This window comes from Neolamprologus brichardi, chromosome 22, assembly GCF_056152115.1.
Source record: "Neolamprologus brichardi isolate AB-2024 chromosome 22, ASM5615211v1, whole genome shotgun sequence".
Taxonomy (NCBI): Eukaryota; Metazoa; Chordata; class Actinopteri; order Cichliformes; family Cichlidae; genus Neolamprologus; species Neolamprologus brichardi.
The window spans coordinates 10,804,241-10,823,734 of record NC_142124.1 but is presented as its reverse complement, the minus strand read 5'-3'; the positions used below and the strand labels follow the sequence as shown (position 1 = coordinate 10,823,734).

The following is a 19,494-nucleotide window of genomic DNA, read 5'->3' as shown; positions in this document are numbered from 1 at the left end:
GATATGACCCATTTTACATAAATAGGTGAGGGAAAATCTGAGGGACTTGTTGTGAAATAATAGTGTATGTAGCATTATTATTATACTTTGACAGTTTGAAAATATATTTTAAGAAGATGTATTGGACTGAGACGGAGGAGGGATTATTGCTCATATAGGAAGGAAAATATTTGGGGTAAGGCTCAGCATTTCATTAAAAAAAGAATAGAATAACATTCCCTTTTGTCTGAAAGATTAGAGTTTTTTCCCATTATGTACTGGTGTCATCTGCTGTGTGAAACAGACCCTCCATTTACTCTTAGTAAATAAAGATGGCTTGCCATGGAAAGTGTTTTATCTCTCCCGGAACACGAGTCTGATTTGATTTGAGGGGCAGTGATGTGAGCTGCCTATCGAAAGGCTGTGTGTGTCAAAAGTTCAGCATTATACAGTACATGACAGAGGTAACAAAAAACTGCGTAAACATGTCATTTAAAGCTAAACCACTTCTAAATGAAACCCGCAACAGCTAAAAAATAAAATATACGATCCAGTAGAAGGCTGTAAAAAGCCAGACCAGAGGACTCCATCCTATCACTAAGTCAGCATTCAGTGTCTTTTGGTTCATATCCTCTTCTCACTGAAAGCACAGGTCCATTAAAGGTCATAAATTTTACATACATCCTTGTATGTGTGTGCATGTGCGTGTAATGAATAAGTGACGGTTTGCTGCACTGTGCGTGCCATCAAACACGTCACACACCACAGCTGCGTCCCGCTTCCAAACACACGTGGTGCCCAGGGTTACATAAGCCCAGAAAACATTCACATTATGAACACACACACACACACACACACTCGCACACACACAGTAGATGCAGACACAGCTGGGCCTCTTTCTCACATCTCTGTCCACTTTCATGCTTTCTTAGCCTTGCAGTCCCTCACTCTCTTAAGGTTTCTCTTTTCTTTCCGTCTTACATTGCGAGTGCCTCTTGTTAAAACTTCACCTCCACAACTCTTTAACACTCTTTTACTCTCAACCTGCCCCAACCTTCTAACTCCCTTTTCCCTATAGCCCATCCACATCACTATTCAACTCAATCTCTACTCCTCCAAAAATATGATACAATACAGAAAATCTTGCATTTCCCCTTAAACCATTGTCATTAAACTGCATGTGTTATCTTTATATGCTACCCCCTCTCAGTTAATCTCATCAAATGAGATCAGGGACATCTACACCAGAGATAACATAGTCTGACAGGCATGAGAGTATTTTTGCACCAACAAGGTGATTCCCAAAGCACTTTTAGTTGAAAACGTGACATATCTCAGGATGCTATATAGTGCATTCTTGAAAAATGTGAGAAAACTGGACAAATGGAGGACAAAAAGAAGTGACAGACCTATCCACATCAGATCTAAAAGCCATGTCCCCAAGAAATAGGAAAAAAATCCAGCAGAGACCTGACACGCAACCTGAGAGTTGCTCAGGCTCTTTAGTTGATCTGTCTAGTGTTCACTAAAGCCTCATCGGGATTGTTATAAGTGGAAATGTGGATGTCAAGAACCAATTCTTAAAGAAGGGAAACAGGACAAAAAGGCTGACGTATAGAAACACACAGTGGAACACTGGAAGTCGTGGGCTGGCCACTCTGAAACACTAACCTCAACATTGTTGAAGCAGTGTGGGATCATCTTGGCATGTTGATGAATAAAGGTAGTGATACCAACTATTAACTTCAAAGCTAGATATACAGATATACTCTGTTTCTATTCAATCAATCAATCAATCAATAAACTTCAATAAATCACTGCACCCATTTCATATTTTAACTAGCAAAATATAAAGAAATGAGGAGTAGCTCAAGACTTTTGCATAACACTGCACATTTATGGTAAACAGCAAGTTTAGTTTTTTAAGTTTTCAGAGAAAATTGAAATTGTGCAGTCTTCAAAATCAGAAATAATTATTATGCAGCAGCATCATTTTGCAGTTATTCTCAAACAACGATTTTGCTGATTTATTTGCAGAAACATCTGATGACAAATGGTATGCATCTCGTCTCCAGTTTTTTTTTTTTCCTCCAAATAGTTACTGTGTTACGACTGGAGCTGTCAGCAGAAGTTCTCCTCTGGCAAAACTTACAAGAATTTAGAGACTAATTTTAATTAACTATTTCTAAAGTTCTACTTTTCATCTCCATAGCTGCCAAGGGAAATGCAGCAGTGTGCTCTAATGGAAAAAACTCAATCGTCACCATTAACAATGGCAGTCAGTTGAGTCATGAAGTAACAGATGAAGCTTAATCTTATAATTAAAGCTCTGTGCTCCTTCAACTTTTTCAAAAATGAATTCTTAAAGCAACTATGAGGTGCACAGTCTCTGGTAAACACATTAGGGTCGTGATACTACACTAGCATTAAAAAGGGAGAAGACTAAAATCAGTTGTTCTTTAATCACTGGCGTAATAATGCGCACATATCAAACACTTCATCTTTGAAAATCAGAATTTTTTCTCTTACTCTTATGAGGCTAGATTCATCAAACTCTTTCTCTAAATGTACAGTGTGGTGGATTAGTAGAATCCGGGGATTATCATAATTACAGAATCTATAGTGTAATTAATGTGGTCATTAGGCTGCTATGAATATTATCACACAGGATCAGTGAGCTCAGCAATCAATATTATAATTAAACCCCTCCACTGCACTTACCATTAAAGCTAGCATGACCACACACTTTCATTCATGTGTGTACGCACCAACGCACAAGTCAATGTGAATACATATATAAACACCCATGCACTAACTTAGAGACCCTATGGATTTATGTCCTGAATACTTTCAGGATATATACCCTGTTATTCCTCCATCTAATTACTAAGCTATAATCAATGGGCTGTTTTCCATGCAGAAATCAATAGGGCCAACCTGTACGGCTCTGTTTGGCCTCATAGTGAAGAAGAATCCGTACGGGAGAAGGGCCGAGAAAGGGTCAGAAAAAGTAAAAGGTGAAGAATGAACAAATAATGTGTGGCGAAAAGGGATGAGGATATAGAGTGTCGCTCGAGGATAGAGGGATGAGATTTTGGTTTGACAGAGAGAAGAAAAATGGGATGATAACACGCATGGATGGAACAGATGAAAGGATAAAGAGTAAGGAAAATGCGAGGAGGCGGTGGCTAAAAAGAAGAGTGATGAGTGGTCAAGTTAAGAAGACAGAGAGATGGGAATGGAAGAAGGTGTCGAGGCATCAAAAAGGAGGGGGTAGAAAAAGAAGGGGGGGGGGGGGGTCCAGCGGAAATGTAGATAATGGAAGTATAGCAGAAAATGGATCTGTAATGTCAGGAGAAAATGTTGAAGAATATGGAGGGAATGCAAAAGGTTAAGCAAAGAGATGGCAAAATGGGGTGATGGGTTTTTTGAAAGATGGATGGGAGATAAAAAAGGGATCAATGTTAAGAGGCAAAGAAAATGGTTTGGGTGAAGAGACGCTTTCATATATAGCTTTGGATACTAATAGACAAAGGTTGGAAGTGGTTACATTTACAGAAAACCCTCAAACATACTATGATACAGACGTCCCAGAGGAAAAGTCTTCCTTAGAAAATTAACTTTAAATACTATGTCAAACAAAGACTGGATTTATTCTTTATTCCAGATCAAAGAGGAATTGTCCAACGAGGCGACAGATGTCATTAACCAGTTATAGACCAAGATATTTGCTTATGTATTCTCATCCTTTAAGCTTGCAGTTATACAAACACTTCACAATGTTTTCATCAAGGCATGCATCCTGTGTTGTGAGAGACCTACTCCTAGCCAACAATCTGGGATAAGTTACAAAAACATGGAATGCAATACAAAGAAGGGTATATGGTGAAGGAGAGGTGAAGGGTGCAAGGAATGAGACATGGAGATGGGGTTGATGAGGACAAGATGATGAAACATGACTTGAGGGGGGAGGAGGCAGGTCAGACCAAGAGGTAATAGCATGAAAACAGGAAAGGTGGATGAAAGGGTACGGGGTGAAGGACAGGTTGTTTTAAGACATAAAGAAAATGGATCTTTATTGTTAAAATGGATAAATGGCAATTGCAGCTATATCAAAAGCTGAATGGGAGGTTGAGATATTGATTGGCTTACAGACATAAAAATCTATACTTTATGCAAAATTTCAATATCATATCTTATATGAGTTATATGGTGCGACTGGAACTAGTATATAAGCATAATTATATATATATATATATATATATATATATATATATATATATATAATTTAAGAAGATATAGACATAAGTAAATGCAAGTATATTATTATTATTACGTGTGCATGGCGCTGAGGGATTGTCCAAAGGAGTCCTGAAGTGATCCTCCTCACACAAGCACACCATGGATCCTTCGTCTTCTGCGACGCTGTTGGCTGGGCAGGGGAAACACTCCTGCTGTCTGGACGACATCTTGTAAGAGCCAGGTGGACACGCTGGAAAAGAAAAGCAGTTTGTCAGATATGCCCAAATTACGTGATATATCACATTACATACATTTTAAAAAATATATATAATATCCTTTTGGGAAATGAACACATGAAACACATATTGCTATATCAAGGAACTGCACGTTCACAAGATAATTCTGCAGATATGCTAACAGTTTAGAGCCTTTTTTTAAATCACATAAGCGCCTCTATTTCACTAAGCACGTTAAAGCCTTTGGAAAAAAACGAGAGGGAAAATTAAGAATGAGTGTAGAAAAATGAGAAAAGCCAGTGAGACCTCAGTGAAGTATAGATGAGATAAAAGATAGGATTAGAGCAGAAAAGTAGAGGAGACTTTGGCTAAATCCATCTGACAAACACAATTCTCACATTACATGTGATCGGTGGACATGTGCAAATGGCATCAAAGTCTGCTACTGGAATGAACCAGCTATGCAAATGAAAGAAAACCAATGGATCGTGCAGGCACAAAGCTCCGAAGCCCAGCATTTTTAATTTCATTGTGCTTTTCCTCCCCTTGTTTCGCCTTATTTGGAAGTTATCCCAGAGCATGCATGAACCAAAATCCAAAAGGTGAGAACGTGGACAAAGGTGATAAGTACTCATGACCTTACATGTGTAAGAGTACACACCATGTAACAGAAGCTTATCAGTGCAAGTGTGACAATGGGCGTGCATAAACACACACACTCAAACTCACTGAGAACAGCTTATTTTACACTCTCCCTGTATGCAGTTTCATTTTCCACTTGCCGTGCTTTTGTAGCAGGTGATAATGGGTGTGAAATCAGGCAGCCAGCTACCGCTCCACGCTCTGGTCTCCTCTCTTCTGAGACTGTATTCTAAACAGCGGGTCTACATTAACAGCTCTAGTGAGCTTTCTACCCCTCTCTCCCAGTCTTCTGCTCGTTTTCCATTCTCCTGACACTTTATTCTTTCTAATTCCTTTCATACCTTTCTTTGTCCTTCTCATTTTTTATTTCATCATCATCAGTCTTGTTAGGTTCCAACTTTGGAGGCATGTTCATTTTTACCCAGAGTGAGAAACTACTGATTGACATAACCAGTTAGTGTACATTAAATTAGTTTACAGATGGTAGATACTGGTTTTGAGAATATTTATGGACAAACTACTTGGTAACAAAGGCCTTAGCCCAAGTCTAGGGACTGGTTGTTAACCCCCTGGCAACCTCCAGTTGCTAGGGAAAAATGTGAATTCCACACCCAGATCACGAGTGATTGCTAGGTGTTTATCTTCAGGTGAAATCGCCTATAAAGAGGCTCCTTGTAATTGCTTTGGTCACTAGCAGTTTGCTGTGTTCGCCTGCAGTTTGCATGGTACAAGTTTACTCGTATAGAAATAATCACCATTTACTCTTCGAGCTGTAGTGAAACTTGAAAAAGTGCATGATAACCCAGGAATGGAGAATGTTAGCTTTAACGTGAAAGTTGTGTTTGGAGAGTAAACGGCAAGTCTTTACTTTGTTGGCATCTTCCATGCAAACTCAGGCTTCTTTGCGACCAGTTTCACACTAGTGGCTGCCAGCAATCTCGACAACCACTCATCAACCAGCTGCAGAAAGTGAATAGGGAGCTTTAGCAATCAGTTTCAGAAGAATTACCAGCAACCTGTACCAGCTACTCGTAGCTAGTCTGGGAATATACATTTTACCCTCAGAACCAGTGGCTGCCACATGGTAGCTGACAAGCTTCTACACATGTGTCATCGAGGCCTACATTTTAAATCAAAAGAAGCTATATTGTAACATGAAAATTATGACTCAAAATTATTTATATGACTCAAAATAAGACACGGTTGCTTTACTTACCCTGATACTACACACTTTTAAATACACAAATTTAAAAAAAGGGGGAAACCAACTACCAACAGAAATATTTGAAGCTAACGATACGCTGGCAAGGGTTAGCAAGTCATAATAGTCCATGTGGTACATGGTAAATGGACTGGTACTTATATAGTGCTCTTCTACTCTAACTGAGCACTCTATTCCTGAATGAGCCTCATTCAGTAAATCATACACACATTTTTTCCAAATCAAAGCACCTTGACTAACATCGACACACTCACACTTTAATGCATTTATCACTGGCTGCTTGGGATTCTTCATAAAGGACACTTTGACATGAAGAAAGGAGAAACTGGTGATCAAGCCACTATCCTTCCAACCCACTTTACCTCCTGAGCCACAGCTGCCCCGGCCCTGAATTTCCAAGAAAAATTCTTAAAAATTAAAAGATGTTCAATTCACATTCTTGGGTATGTTTTACTTGAAGAGCTTGAATAGGAATTAGGAGATATCATGAGCCCCTGGAACCATGTTATCAACTGTGATTTAAGGCAACAGTGCCCTGTCTGAATTATGTGATAAAATTTATGGGATTTATGGGAAATTACAGTTAAGAAGACAGCACTTTTCACACCTGCAGTATTGTGTCACACAGTCAGTAATGGTGATATATTTGTATGTGACACAGGCAAGTTGAACACAAAAGCCTTCCCCTGGCTCAGACCAGTCTGAGAGTGTGCACGTGCCTGTATACCTTTGTGTATGCATGTGTGTATTACAGCCCTGTGTGGCATGTTCGAGGCTGTAAGAACCTCGTAATCGACTTTCTAATGTCTGTCATTACACAGAAAAAAGCCTCTCGCTTTCAGCTCAAAGCACAGCCAAGCATGGGGACATAACAGAAACACACACACACCCTGTCAAGCAGCACTGAAGTAGACTCCCTTTGTTCCTGACTGTGCTGCCACTATCCTTCCCTTCGCCACAGCAAGAACATCAAGTGTGAATAGCACCTAAATCAAGGCAAAATTATGCATAGATCTATGAGGACAGAAATTGGTTTTGCATTTTCTACCTATCATGCTTAAAAGCAGGCTAGACATATGGCTGGCTGCAGTTCTGACTTATCTCTTCAATTCAGCATGGATAGACATTTCGCTGGCCCACGATGGAAATGTGTGTCTAATGATAGGGGTGTATCAAGACAATATGTGCAGCTCAGATAACAAAAGGAGCTGGCTTTGCATGATGCCCGTCATTTTCCAGGGATTCAAAGGGTCGCCAAAAGCAAGTGCCAGAGAAGGTCATGTCAGTCAGCGTGGCCACAAGCCATCTGCCAATTGGAGAAGAGGAGTTAGTTTAAAAGGCATCCAGCGGTGAGAAAACAAAACAAAAAAACTGAACAAAACAATGGAGATACTTGTAATGAAGAGTACTCAAGAGTGCTCATTTGGTTTTTCTCATCTTTAAATTGCAAGTTGTATAAATTTAAGTGGAAATCAGAGTTTCAGTGGAAGTAAAGGAGAGTGGGCGGTTAGAGAACTAGAGAGACAGAAGGAGAGATCTGCCAGGACAGCTGGCAAACCAACTGATCAATTTGTCCTATGTGCTGACTGGGAGCCTCGATTAAATGAAACACGGCGGCACATGTATACACGCGCACGCGCAGGCATATTTCTTCAAGGTGTCATGATATAGATATGCAGTGACATGCCAGGTCCTTGGGGTGGGGGGTAGTGGATGACACGGTATGCCAACTGCTGTGAGAGATTGTTCGGAGAGACAGAGACACCAACAGACAAACAGATGGCGTGTGAGAGACAGAAAGACAGTAGGCTATGTACTGTACTGAGAAAGGACATTAAACAGGGAGGGATAATAGACTCCTTCAGCTTGACTGATAAACAGAACAATAAACACAGGCATGGAATGCATACAGATGAGAAACACGCTGAACGAATGAGTGACACTGTTAGAATAAGGTCATCTATAGTAGGAATATATATAACAGCAGAAGTGCTCTGCTCGCCATAGGAGCTTATCGGTAGTTAGGAAAAAAAAATAGGAATATGATTGCAAAACTTGTTATCAATCTTTCTTAGAAAATTCATTATTACTCTGACAGTTTGAGATATGCCAACAGTTTTGCCATCTAATGAATAAAAAGTAAAAGGCCAAAGAATCCACATTTCAATGAGCTTACAAATGACTTTAATAGACTTTTGTCTTTGTGGGAGGAATCAATTCATAGTTTGCCCTTCTCTCTTATTTTCTTTTTCCTTTCTTTTCTCTAACCTTAAACATGCCCATTAATAAGTCATGAAGCACTTAATGCAATACATGTGAGCAATGAATTGTTTCTTTGCCTCCCTGACAGCACACATTAATAAATATTAATAACCCTAAAAAAGGTTTACTTTAGACCTTTGTGCGGGCACGCAGACACACATTTGCACGCAGCTAAAGCCCAAGAGAGATTACACATAGACATAACGCGACGATTTTTTGCAGAGGTTTTCAAGGAATTGAACAAAGTATGATAGTCAAAGGGGTAATGGTATCATAGAGAGATGGGGATGTGATTCCAGCAGTTGGAAATCAATAATTGAGAGAGCTTTAATTCAGATGAGTGCTCCCTGTGTAGCTGATGGTGATTTGAATTCTTTAGGCTTCCTTAACATCCAAAAAATGAATTCTAATTACCATCTTTTACACACGGACCTACGCGCACATACGCACGCACACATGTAAATCTGCATCTCCGAATCAGAGAAGTAGGGAGGTTGGAGAAAAAATGACTGATTAATGTGTTTAAATGTGTCGTGTTAGGTCAAATTATTAAAATGTGAACTGATGAGGTTAGGGTGAGTTAGACTGTATTGGACTAGTTGAAATTGGACAAAAGTAGATGGGGTCAGTCTCATTCCACATGATAAATTGGCTGAAGAGAATGAGATATGGACCATACTGCATCAGAAAAAAATGTTGAAAAATACTGTTTCAAGCTAAGACGTTGGGGCTTAGGAGGAAAAGGCTTGGAAAGTTACCAGTGCAACTCTCCAGACTGAAAAATAAAAAGACTCTTAATACCCTGGTCAAGGCTCATGAACAGTATGTGTAAATTGTGGGGAATTTACACGTATAGTGCTGTGCAAGTCATTCTTTGTTTTTTGCCAGGAAAATGGAAAATAGGTGTAGTAACTTAACATAACATAAATGTTTACACATACTATGTAAAGCAAAAACTGAGTTTGTACAATTGAAGAGCTTAAAAATCAATATACCCATCTTCAACACAGCCTGAACTCTCTAAGGCTCTGAGGAATAGTTCTCCAGGCTTCCTGAAGGACATTCCAACTTCTTTAGATGTTGCCTGGGGAGACCAATCCATGACTGACAATGTTCTGTTATGCGTTTCAGGAATGCTTTAACTGCATTGGCGCTGTGTTTGGGATCACTGTCATGGTGAAAAGTGAAGCTGTTCCCAATTGGACGAATTTCCTGTTACTAGTTAGCATGTTGGATTACACTGTGTGGCAGGGCGTGGAAAAGAAAGAGAAAGAAAAGAAAAAGAAAAGAAACATCACTCTGAAATCGGTCACAGACAAGGACTAGACTGAAAATGAGTAAAAGGGCAGCCAGTGTCCGAAGAAAAAATCTGAAAGCTCTTCAGAAAGCCTTTCTCTTAAGACAAATTTCCAATAATTACAAGAAAGTTTGTCTCCCTGGAAGCAAACTATAAAGAAATGAGAGGTGATCCAAGACTTGTGAACAGTTCTGTCCTTGTATATTAATAATTAAAAGCTTTAAAACAAATCATAGGGATGAACTATACAGGTTAAGGTAAGACAAACTAAAACAAAAAACCCCAACTTTAAATCAATGCTTCTAATTTAACATCAAAAATTTCCTCTCATTATATTTTTAATGTTCTATATTTTTCTCTTTGTTTCAAGTTGGACAAATTAACGTTTTGACTTTTTAAAATACTCTATCAAAGAGAAAGATAATGGTCTTCTATGGCAATAAGGAAATAATACTTAGTATAGAAAGCTAAAAATGAATAAACCCCTAGAAACTTGTCTGTTGCACAAGCCCGCTACCACGTCATCAGATCAAACTGTAGTGTATCATATTCACAGTAAGCAGATTTTCTGATTTTATAGTTTGAAATTAAGTGACTGATGAAAAAAACCCAAACATTTCGTGACACTTTCCATGGCCTGCTCTTTTGGAAGATACAATTTTCTCCTGAACTAACATGCAGTGTCATAACCTGTCTGCGTGTCTAGCTGCTTTGAAGATATGACCTAGCCTTGAATTACAGCATAAATCCCTGTTATTAGCTCGAAGTAAAGACCTCATTCAAGTCACCCACTGACTGGGTGCTGCTTCACAGTGTAATCGTGGAGAAGGCTCTGAGCCGTGCCATTCAGGTCAACGCTTTATCATTTTATTCTCTGTTCTGCCCTGGTTACCGCAGACTGACATCACACAGAGAACACAGGAGGATAACTAGCAAACAATGCCGCCAGGGGTATTAATGTCAGCCGTGCTCTGTACAAGCTTTGCGCTGAAGACATGTCTAATTCTGCATGTCAAGTGCAGCATGTATACGCAGTGACAGACGCATCACGCGCAAACAAAAGCACACAATTACTCACAGTTGTGAATGCAAAACTCCCACGGATCCATTCGTTGGCTTTTTCACACAAGCATCCGCTTCAACACCGAACATTTAACAATATCAAAGTGGCTACATCACAAAATAGACACAACAAAGAGCTGTCATGTTACATCACAGCAACAAAGAGCCAGGCCTGAACAGTTTGGATCAAACAGAAAATTCAGAGAGAATCAGCCAACATAATACAACACTAGGGAATCACAAAAATGTATGCATAGTCATGGAGTTATAAGGTCACGCATCTACTTTTGTGAGACAAATGTTTGTTAACCACATTAATTTTAACTTTTAACAAAAAAAAAGTTTCCGTTCTTGTTTTGGGGGCGACACGGTGGTGCAGTGGTTGTCACTGTTGCCTCAATGCAAAAAAGGTCCTTGGTTTGATCCTCATGCCTATGTGGGTTTTCCTATGAGCTTCTTTCCACAGTCCAAAAGCAAACATTAGGTTAGCTGGTGATTTTAAATTGTTAAAGTTACTGCGATAGGCTTTAAACTGACCCCATAACCCTAAACTGCTTACTGAAAGGCGATGGATTCTAGTTTTTAGTTGCACTTTAATAATAGATTTTGAATGTAAGGCTTCTAATGATGTATGCTAACTCACTGACTTTTTTCATTACTAAAAAAAGGTTTCTTATTGCCAAGCTATGACTTTGTTGTACTTGACTTTTAATAATAAAATTACTTAAAATTTGACATTGCTTAATATACCCAGGATTTCTCCTTGTGGCATTGAAAATGGCAAATTATTTTTTTGTGATATTTGAATCAAAGTCAGAAATTTCAGTGTGATGACAACACTAAGCCAGACCGCATTTGCAATTGGCATAACATTATGGAAACAAGTGTATGCCAAAATACCATATTTTTTACTGAAATTAATCAAAAGAGGCATTCCCGATTTTTATGGTCTTTTAAATAAAAAAGTCATAAAGAAAATTGGATGGCGTGAGTATTTATATCCAGTTTTATTCCATTTTTTGTTGCCAAAATACTTCAATAACTATGAAAGATATCAATCAAATGGTGGCACACAGACAAATAGTGAGGCGACTGCCAAAAACTAGGAAATCATGAATGAAAACAGTGACCCACTACAGCAGAGTTAAATATACTCCTTAAGGTGAAGGGACAGATGCGTTTGGTGTTCTAAAAACAATTGAAAGTCAGTTATTGTGGTTTAACCCGGTGATATTGCACACTTTATTGCAGGAAGCTGTGCTGCTGTGGCAGAGGCTCTGACACAAAGCTCAAGGAAGCAGTTAAGGTAATTTAAAAACACTCCGACTCCCTAAATTGCCACAGTAGCTGTCAAAACTCGATTCCTTCACAAAGTAATTACTTCGTCATAATTCAACACAGACATGGTGCACACATTTTACATTCAAATGTAAGCTTTACAGTGATAGAAAGTTTCCGTTTTGAATAAATATCTCAAGAACAGTAATAGATGTTATAAAGTCTATCATTCTTGCTCTACATGTTTATTGAGAGTGGCAATAGCCACATTGTAGAATGACTGTAAAGACAGAGCATCACCAAATCCACTGAGTTTCATCCTATGCTAACAAAATAATGCTGAATATATTTAAATCTGCTTATGTTTAAACCACTTTATCTTTGGGAATATGGGCTGTGAAGTACTTATCTTTCTTTTTAGTGCTATTGCCCATTGCCTTAAACCTTATATGTGTATATATATATATCTATATATATGTATATATATATATATATATATATATATATATATATATATATATATATCTATATATATGTATATATATATATATATATATATATATATATATATATATATATATATATCTCTATATATATATATATATATATATATATATATATATATATATATATATATATATATCTATATCTATATATATCTATATATATCTATATGTGTATATATAATTCATATATATATTAATTTGTAGATTGCATATTATGGCATTCCATTCAATGTTAAAGGGGGCATTAGATTGATATGATACAAAATAAATCAGATATGTTTACATGAATGTGGAAATAAACAGATGCATTTTCTTTTACCCACACAAGTGATTGAAGTAGACAGATGTCCGTAGGGTGCATATCTGTATTTTCTGAACACGTACTGACTCACTTGGCTCATGTGCTGAAATGTACAAAAAACCCACCATACACACATAAACACAGCAGACCATCGCTGACTGTTGACAGATCCTCCTCTTCTTTTCTCGTTTCCGTGTTTTTGCCACTGTCTTTAATACCCGTGCTACTTCGACGTTTACCTTTCTCCCATCTCATCTTCTGAAATAGCTCTTGACTGCTATCAACTCTGCTCCCTGCCAAACTCTGCCCACTCCCCCCCACCCCACACACACACACCCATCCCCTCCCCGACTCCCCTCTATCATGTTTGCTACCCTCCCTTTCTTTTTGTCCATTATTTGCCATCCCTTCTTTTGCTCCAGCAATCATTTTCCACAGGATTTATCAGGGGTTGTGGAACAAAAGACTGAGAAGGAACAATTTCTGGATGTTATTGCCTCCTTCTCTCCTCTCCTCATCTTGTGAACATTTGCACTGTTCATATTTGAGTATTTAGCTCTTGTTCTTATCCTAAATGACTACCATTAAGTACACTTTTTTTAGTCTCCCACTCATTTTTGTAAAGCGGATGGTGGGCTTGGTAGTAAGCTAAATATGGATCTTTTATTGCATGGTTCCCAACATTAACCCCCTGTTTGTTTTCCTTAAATACATAGCTTTTACCCACAATCACACGCACTGGATTTTGACTCTTAAAACCAAAGGAAAAGTCAATTACTCCAAAAATAAAATCTGACTGTTCAGTGCTTTATGCAACACAAACTGACTTTTATTCACACATTTGATTGGAAGCTTAACTCTTTCTGACAGATGTCTGCATATAAACAACATTGTGTGACAAACTGTAAATATAGAGTGGTACAGTATGTGGTAAATAAGGAGTGATTTAAATAAAGGGGAAAAAAAAAGACTGACCCTGGTTTGAAGCAGTCACTATAATATAATCAGCTCCATTTTTGTGTTACATCTCCATGGCTTAATGGGCTGGGATTTAATCTTTTCTCATCTTTTGGTTTCTATGGCGAACACTGAAAAAAGAGTGTTTTATTAACCTAATATGACATCATCAACTTAACCCGCAAGCTTTGACCCTCAGGTTGACCCTCATCCAACTGACCTTATCCTTTAAAACTGTAAAACTACTGAACATCATTTCAATCATGAGTTTCTCAACGTTTCATCCTGCCAGGGCCAAGACTTTTGAAGATGTCCTCTCGACATCGAAGGTAGTGATTCGTCTGTCATTGTGATAGATGGTTGAATAATGGTCACATGTCAAGGGAGGACTAATGATTAGCCTATCAGTGGCACAGCAGAAGCAACATTGTCAATTGGTGTGCTTCTGAACAACAAATTGATGAAGATAAATTCTTGTTATTTCACCTCGCTCCACTCTTAAAATGCTACCATTACCAACATGTTGGCTGTGCTATGTCTCAGTGATTAAGTTCGATATATTGGTTTGTAGTGACTGATTTAGTCAAATCTCCTCCCCCATGGAAAACAGTTAGATGAAAAAAATGGAAATAGCTGTAACAAGCTGACAAGCCTGATATGAGGCTATGCTAAATTGTCAGCCTCATCCATTGATTACTGTTATTGGCATACCAAATGTGGGGACTTTTATTTTTCTTATGTGTGTGTTAGAAGCTTAGCCACATCCTTATCTTAGTGACGTGTCATCTGCACACAAGTCCATACTACACACATACTACTGCATGCATACACAGTGGTCCTACGCACAGCTTTGCAGACAGTCGTATACATGTAGCTGATGTATATGCACTGCCACCACGGGGCAGTATCACAAATATCCAGTCTTTGATAACGATGCTTGTGCTCCTTGCCTGCCAAAATAATTATTATATCATATTATATACAAAGAGCTGAAGTGAAACAGACTGAGCCTTCATACCCACAGATGATTATTACTGTCATGATCACCTTCATACATGGAAAGTCTCCCACACACTTATCCTTCTCACTTAACATATCCATCACATAACCATGGATACAGCTTGCTGCACAAGACGCGCGCAGTTGAAATTTGGTTCCTATATTGTGTGAACATATTTGTTCACATATGTTTTTGAACAATAGAGTTTCCGTATACATTATGTGCATATCAGCTGCGAGTTGGCAAACAGGTGTGCATATGAATGTCAGCCAATTTCAGGTCGATCGCACACAGAACGAGATCCAGCGCTGTTGTGCTGCGTGCTCGTGTGTATTCTGTTTCGCTTGCCTGTCACACTCGGCTAAAACACAATTCCTCCATCAAACTGAGAGTGAGGATAGCAGGTAAGAAAGTAATATTGATTTGTAATGCTCCTGAAGGTTATACACACAGCAGTCTTTCAGACACTTACATCTCTCCCCATTTGCGATGGCAATATGTAATGTCATTCTTCACTACTTCCAATTTTTCATGTATAAAAATGCATTTAAATGCATGTCTTTACTGCGAGTACACTGTGTATTACAACCACAGGCTCAACCACAGTATGGGATGGAAGAAAAAAAAAACTGCTGCCAACATGTGTTTGTTTTTGCTATGGACTCAAAAACAAAGAAATCGTCTAAGAGTAAAACGGGAAAAATAAACTATTGCAAACACTTCGCAACATAATTCACTGTGACACGCGACTACATTTTAAATTTCCTAAACATCTAATCAGATATGCAACTGGAAACTAATCACATGCACTGGTGGAAACATTAGGGATGATATGGAGAGTAGATGAGAGTTTGTGTTTTCTTGCATGCCACTCATCTTTGTGCGTGCGTGTCTGTATGATTATATGCATGTGTGAGTGTGTGTGTATACAGAGTACGTCCTGTTATGAAAATTACCAAGCGTAATCTCCAGCCAGCAATCTGTTGTGGCACACCAGAGTCATTTGATTTCTTTGAATCAGCTATTCAAATCTGAGATGTGAACTTGAATGAGTCGCGCCTTCTAATGACATTCCATTTTCATTTGCCTCATCAGCCATTTTCATTAATACTGTGACCCAGATATAGACAAATGGGCCTGATAAATTTGATTCCCAAGAGTATAGACGGATGAGCAGTGCTGCATATCTTTAAGTACAGTGGAGGAGAGGAAAACGAGGGGTGGCGTGGGGGGTTGCTGTAGAGCTTTTCGTTCTATCTAATATCTAGTAGAATCGTTAAAGGAGGATGTCAAGGGTAATCAGATAGGCCCTCGAGCCTGGAAGACACGCCTATTAGAGTCACTTAGAGTGAACTCGTAGTAGGTGCGCATATCTGTGTGAGTCTGTGTGTTTTTTACGAGTGCCTATAAGAAAGTGGTGTGCATCTTATGCAGCAATTTATGTTCCTAATATGTGTGAAAGAAAGTGTGCTGTTGCATGCATAAACACAAAGCAGAAAGAGGATTAGATGCATATTCCAGTTACAAACATTAGCCTCAAGACAAAGACTCTACTTGTTGGAAACAAGTGTAAGCCTCCAGCAGACGTGCGTATACAGAGTTGTCTAGTTTAGATTTTTCTAATTTTCTATATGGTTTTTATATAGCAACCAAAATATGAGAAATTCCTTCAGTGTAGTCCATCACAAAATGCACCAGTCGAATCAAACTAGTCTCAACAATTTGATAAGATAGTGTTTTGAGATTAACTTTCTTATGCTATCTGTCTTGGATATTTTCTTCTCTGTTCTCTGTGTAGATATGGTAAATGGCCTGTATTTGTATAGCGCTTTTACTAGTCCCTAAGGACCCCAAGCTTTACACAACCAGTCATCCACCCATTCACACACACATTCACACACTGGTGATGGCAAGCTACATTGTAGCCAAAGCCACCCTGGGGCGCACTGACAGAGGCGAGGCTGCCGGACATTGGCGCCACCGGGACCTCTGACCAGTAGGCAACGGGTGAAGTGTCTCGCCCAAGGAGACAACGACCGAGACTGTCCAAGCCGGGGCTCGAACCGGCAACTTTCCGATTACAAGGCGAACTCCCAACTCTTGAGCCACAATCGCCCCACAATTGTGTGGTCCATGTGATTTCTCTCACATGGATTTATATGCTCAGCGAAAGCCTCAGTGATTCACCTGCCTGCCTCTCATTTGACATGTTACCTGTATGCATTAACAAAGGTTAAGTCTCAGTGGTCTTAATATCCAGGTAAAGCATAAAAAAACATCTATTTGTGTGTACGAATACAAGCCAATTCAGACTGTCCAGTGTAAATTAATTAGATGAACACTCAGGGTGAAATACTAAACAAAAATCCAAAATATTCCAAGTAGCAGTTTGAATGATATAACTCTAATTCAGAGTTCCAAGAACACCAGATTGTTTCTGTCTGATACGAGTTTCAGTAAAGTCAAGACTGCAGTGTTCAGCGGACCATCTAAGACAAACCTAATCCCTTGTCATCACTCATTCTCTGCATCATTTAAGATCAAGCGTCTCCGATCCAAACTTATTAAATAGCTAAACAGGTGCAGCGATGGATGGAGATAATGGTGGGGGGTCACTTGGACGATACGGGTGATTAAGTGTTTTCACCGGTAGGGGAGTCATAGCCAAAGCATACGACAGTTAGAATGTTTTTATACGTGTATGTGTGTGTGCGTACGAGAACAAGACCCCATGTGATGAGGAACAGTTGGTCTATCAGAGAGACGGATGAGGTGAGCTGATCCCCCTGCCCTTCCCAACCCCCGCTGGGTTTAATGGCCGAGCTCCATTTCAGGGATCAAAACATGCATACATAAACATGGATGAAATGACGATGATTTTCTGAAAAGAGAATCAATTTAAAAAAGATTTTTGCCAAGAATTTATGGATCCCAGCATTCTCCAAATTACTGTTGTTCTTGCTGCAAAGAACACAGTGATCACACCAGCTTATAGTTAACAAGGTCTTCCTGTGACAATTACACCTCAGAAACTGCTCCCAGTAATAAAAACTGAGCTGAAAAATTCAGGAGGGAGGTTTTTGCAAATCAGCCATTGATTATGCACTGGAGGGCATCCAAGTTAAAGAAAAACAGAAGAGAAAACGCTGTTAAATTGCAGCATGCTTGTATAGTATTTTCAGAAATGTAATTTTTACTAGAATTTCTCTTTTAGTCATGCTCCTATATAATCTATAATAAAAACAAACACACAGATAAATTGCCAGGTTCCAAAACACAACTCAGATGCATAAAAAGGTAAATATAAGTACATCAACGTGCACACAAAACACTTGTTTAATGCGTTAATTATTCTTCAAATTACACTACAAAAAAGCAAAACACTCATCCAAAAACATACATCAAGATGATTGCTCATACATACGCAAATGCAATGTGACAATTAACGCAGCTTAGTGCGCCCGCTGCTTGAATTAAAATTGACGCCTTGCAACGCAATCACAGCGCACAATTAAGCTGTGAAGGTAAAGCGGCCTTGACCTTGCTGTGTAATTAACAAACTCTTCTTTCATTAATCCCCTACTACCCATTCTTTTCCACCCCCTCTAAATCTTCCCCCCTATGTCCCCCATTTCACACAATGTCTTCCTCCTTCTAAGCAGCAGTTTAATTAAGACATGCAACATGGCGTCATGAAGAGTCAGGGGACAGAAGGCATGCAATTAAGGGGACGGAGAAAAGAAGGCATGAAAGGAGGGGAAACAAGTCAACAAAAGATAGAGAATTTGGGACAAAAAACAAGATGTAAAGAACTATACTTCGAACAATGACTGCGCTTAGAAGAACATTTGCTGTACTCAGAACACAATTTTCCTTAGAATACTCTGCAAAGCCATGCCTTTGCCAGAAATTATGGTCCAGCCACTGAAGCATGCGGAGACAGACTGAACGAGACAGTGAGTCATCGAGTAAAGTGACTCAAGGAGCATTACACTGGCTGCGTGCGTTTCTGTGAATGCAGCGGTGCACGTCTGTTTAAGTGTGTGTATCCTAGAATATGATGGTCTCGGGCGAGTGCATTGGACACAGCAAACTATTCATAGTGCAGAAGGATGCTAAAAATCTGCGGATAAAAGAAGCCTTAATGCCTTAAACAAAATGTTGAAGCTAGCCAGGGAGCAACGGAAAAAAGTCACGGGGCACAAGCAGACATGGCAGACGTTTCGAGACCCACTTTACTGCGCTATTTACTGCTTCACTTACTGCTGTCAACAGCCATTGCCCGATACAGGCAGAGAGTTGTGGTGAGTCAAAGCTTTAAATAGGTAGGAAAATTAGACAAACAGGTGGCTGAGGTGGTGGAGACTCGCTGCGCAGTCTTGTATTTAAAAAAGTAGAAAAAGTCAAAGAGAAACAAGCAAGTCTGTACAAATTAAAACATCAGTTCATTAAGAACACGCTGCACATCAAAGGTCTCTCCTCTCTTTTCTGGACCATGAAAGATAAACTG

The 19,494-nt window shown here is 39.1% G+C and overlaps 1 protein-coding gene across 2 annotated transcripts in view; it reads right to left on the bottom strand.

Moving 5' to 3' along the window:
• Positions 1–19,494, bottom strand: part of epha10 (EPH receptor A10) — a 162,475-nt gene that overhangs the window by 52,318 nt on the left and 90,663 nt on the right. For both annotated transcript variants that reach the window (XM_006794346.2, XM_006794345.2), the window contains exon 4: positions 4,316–4,471. In XM_006794346.2, coding sequence (XP_006794409.1) covers positions 4,316–4,471 — 156 coding nt within the window. The remainder of the gene's footprint in view (positions 1–4,315; positions 4,472–19,494) is intronic.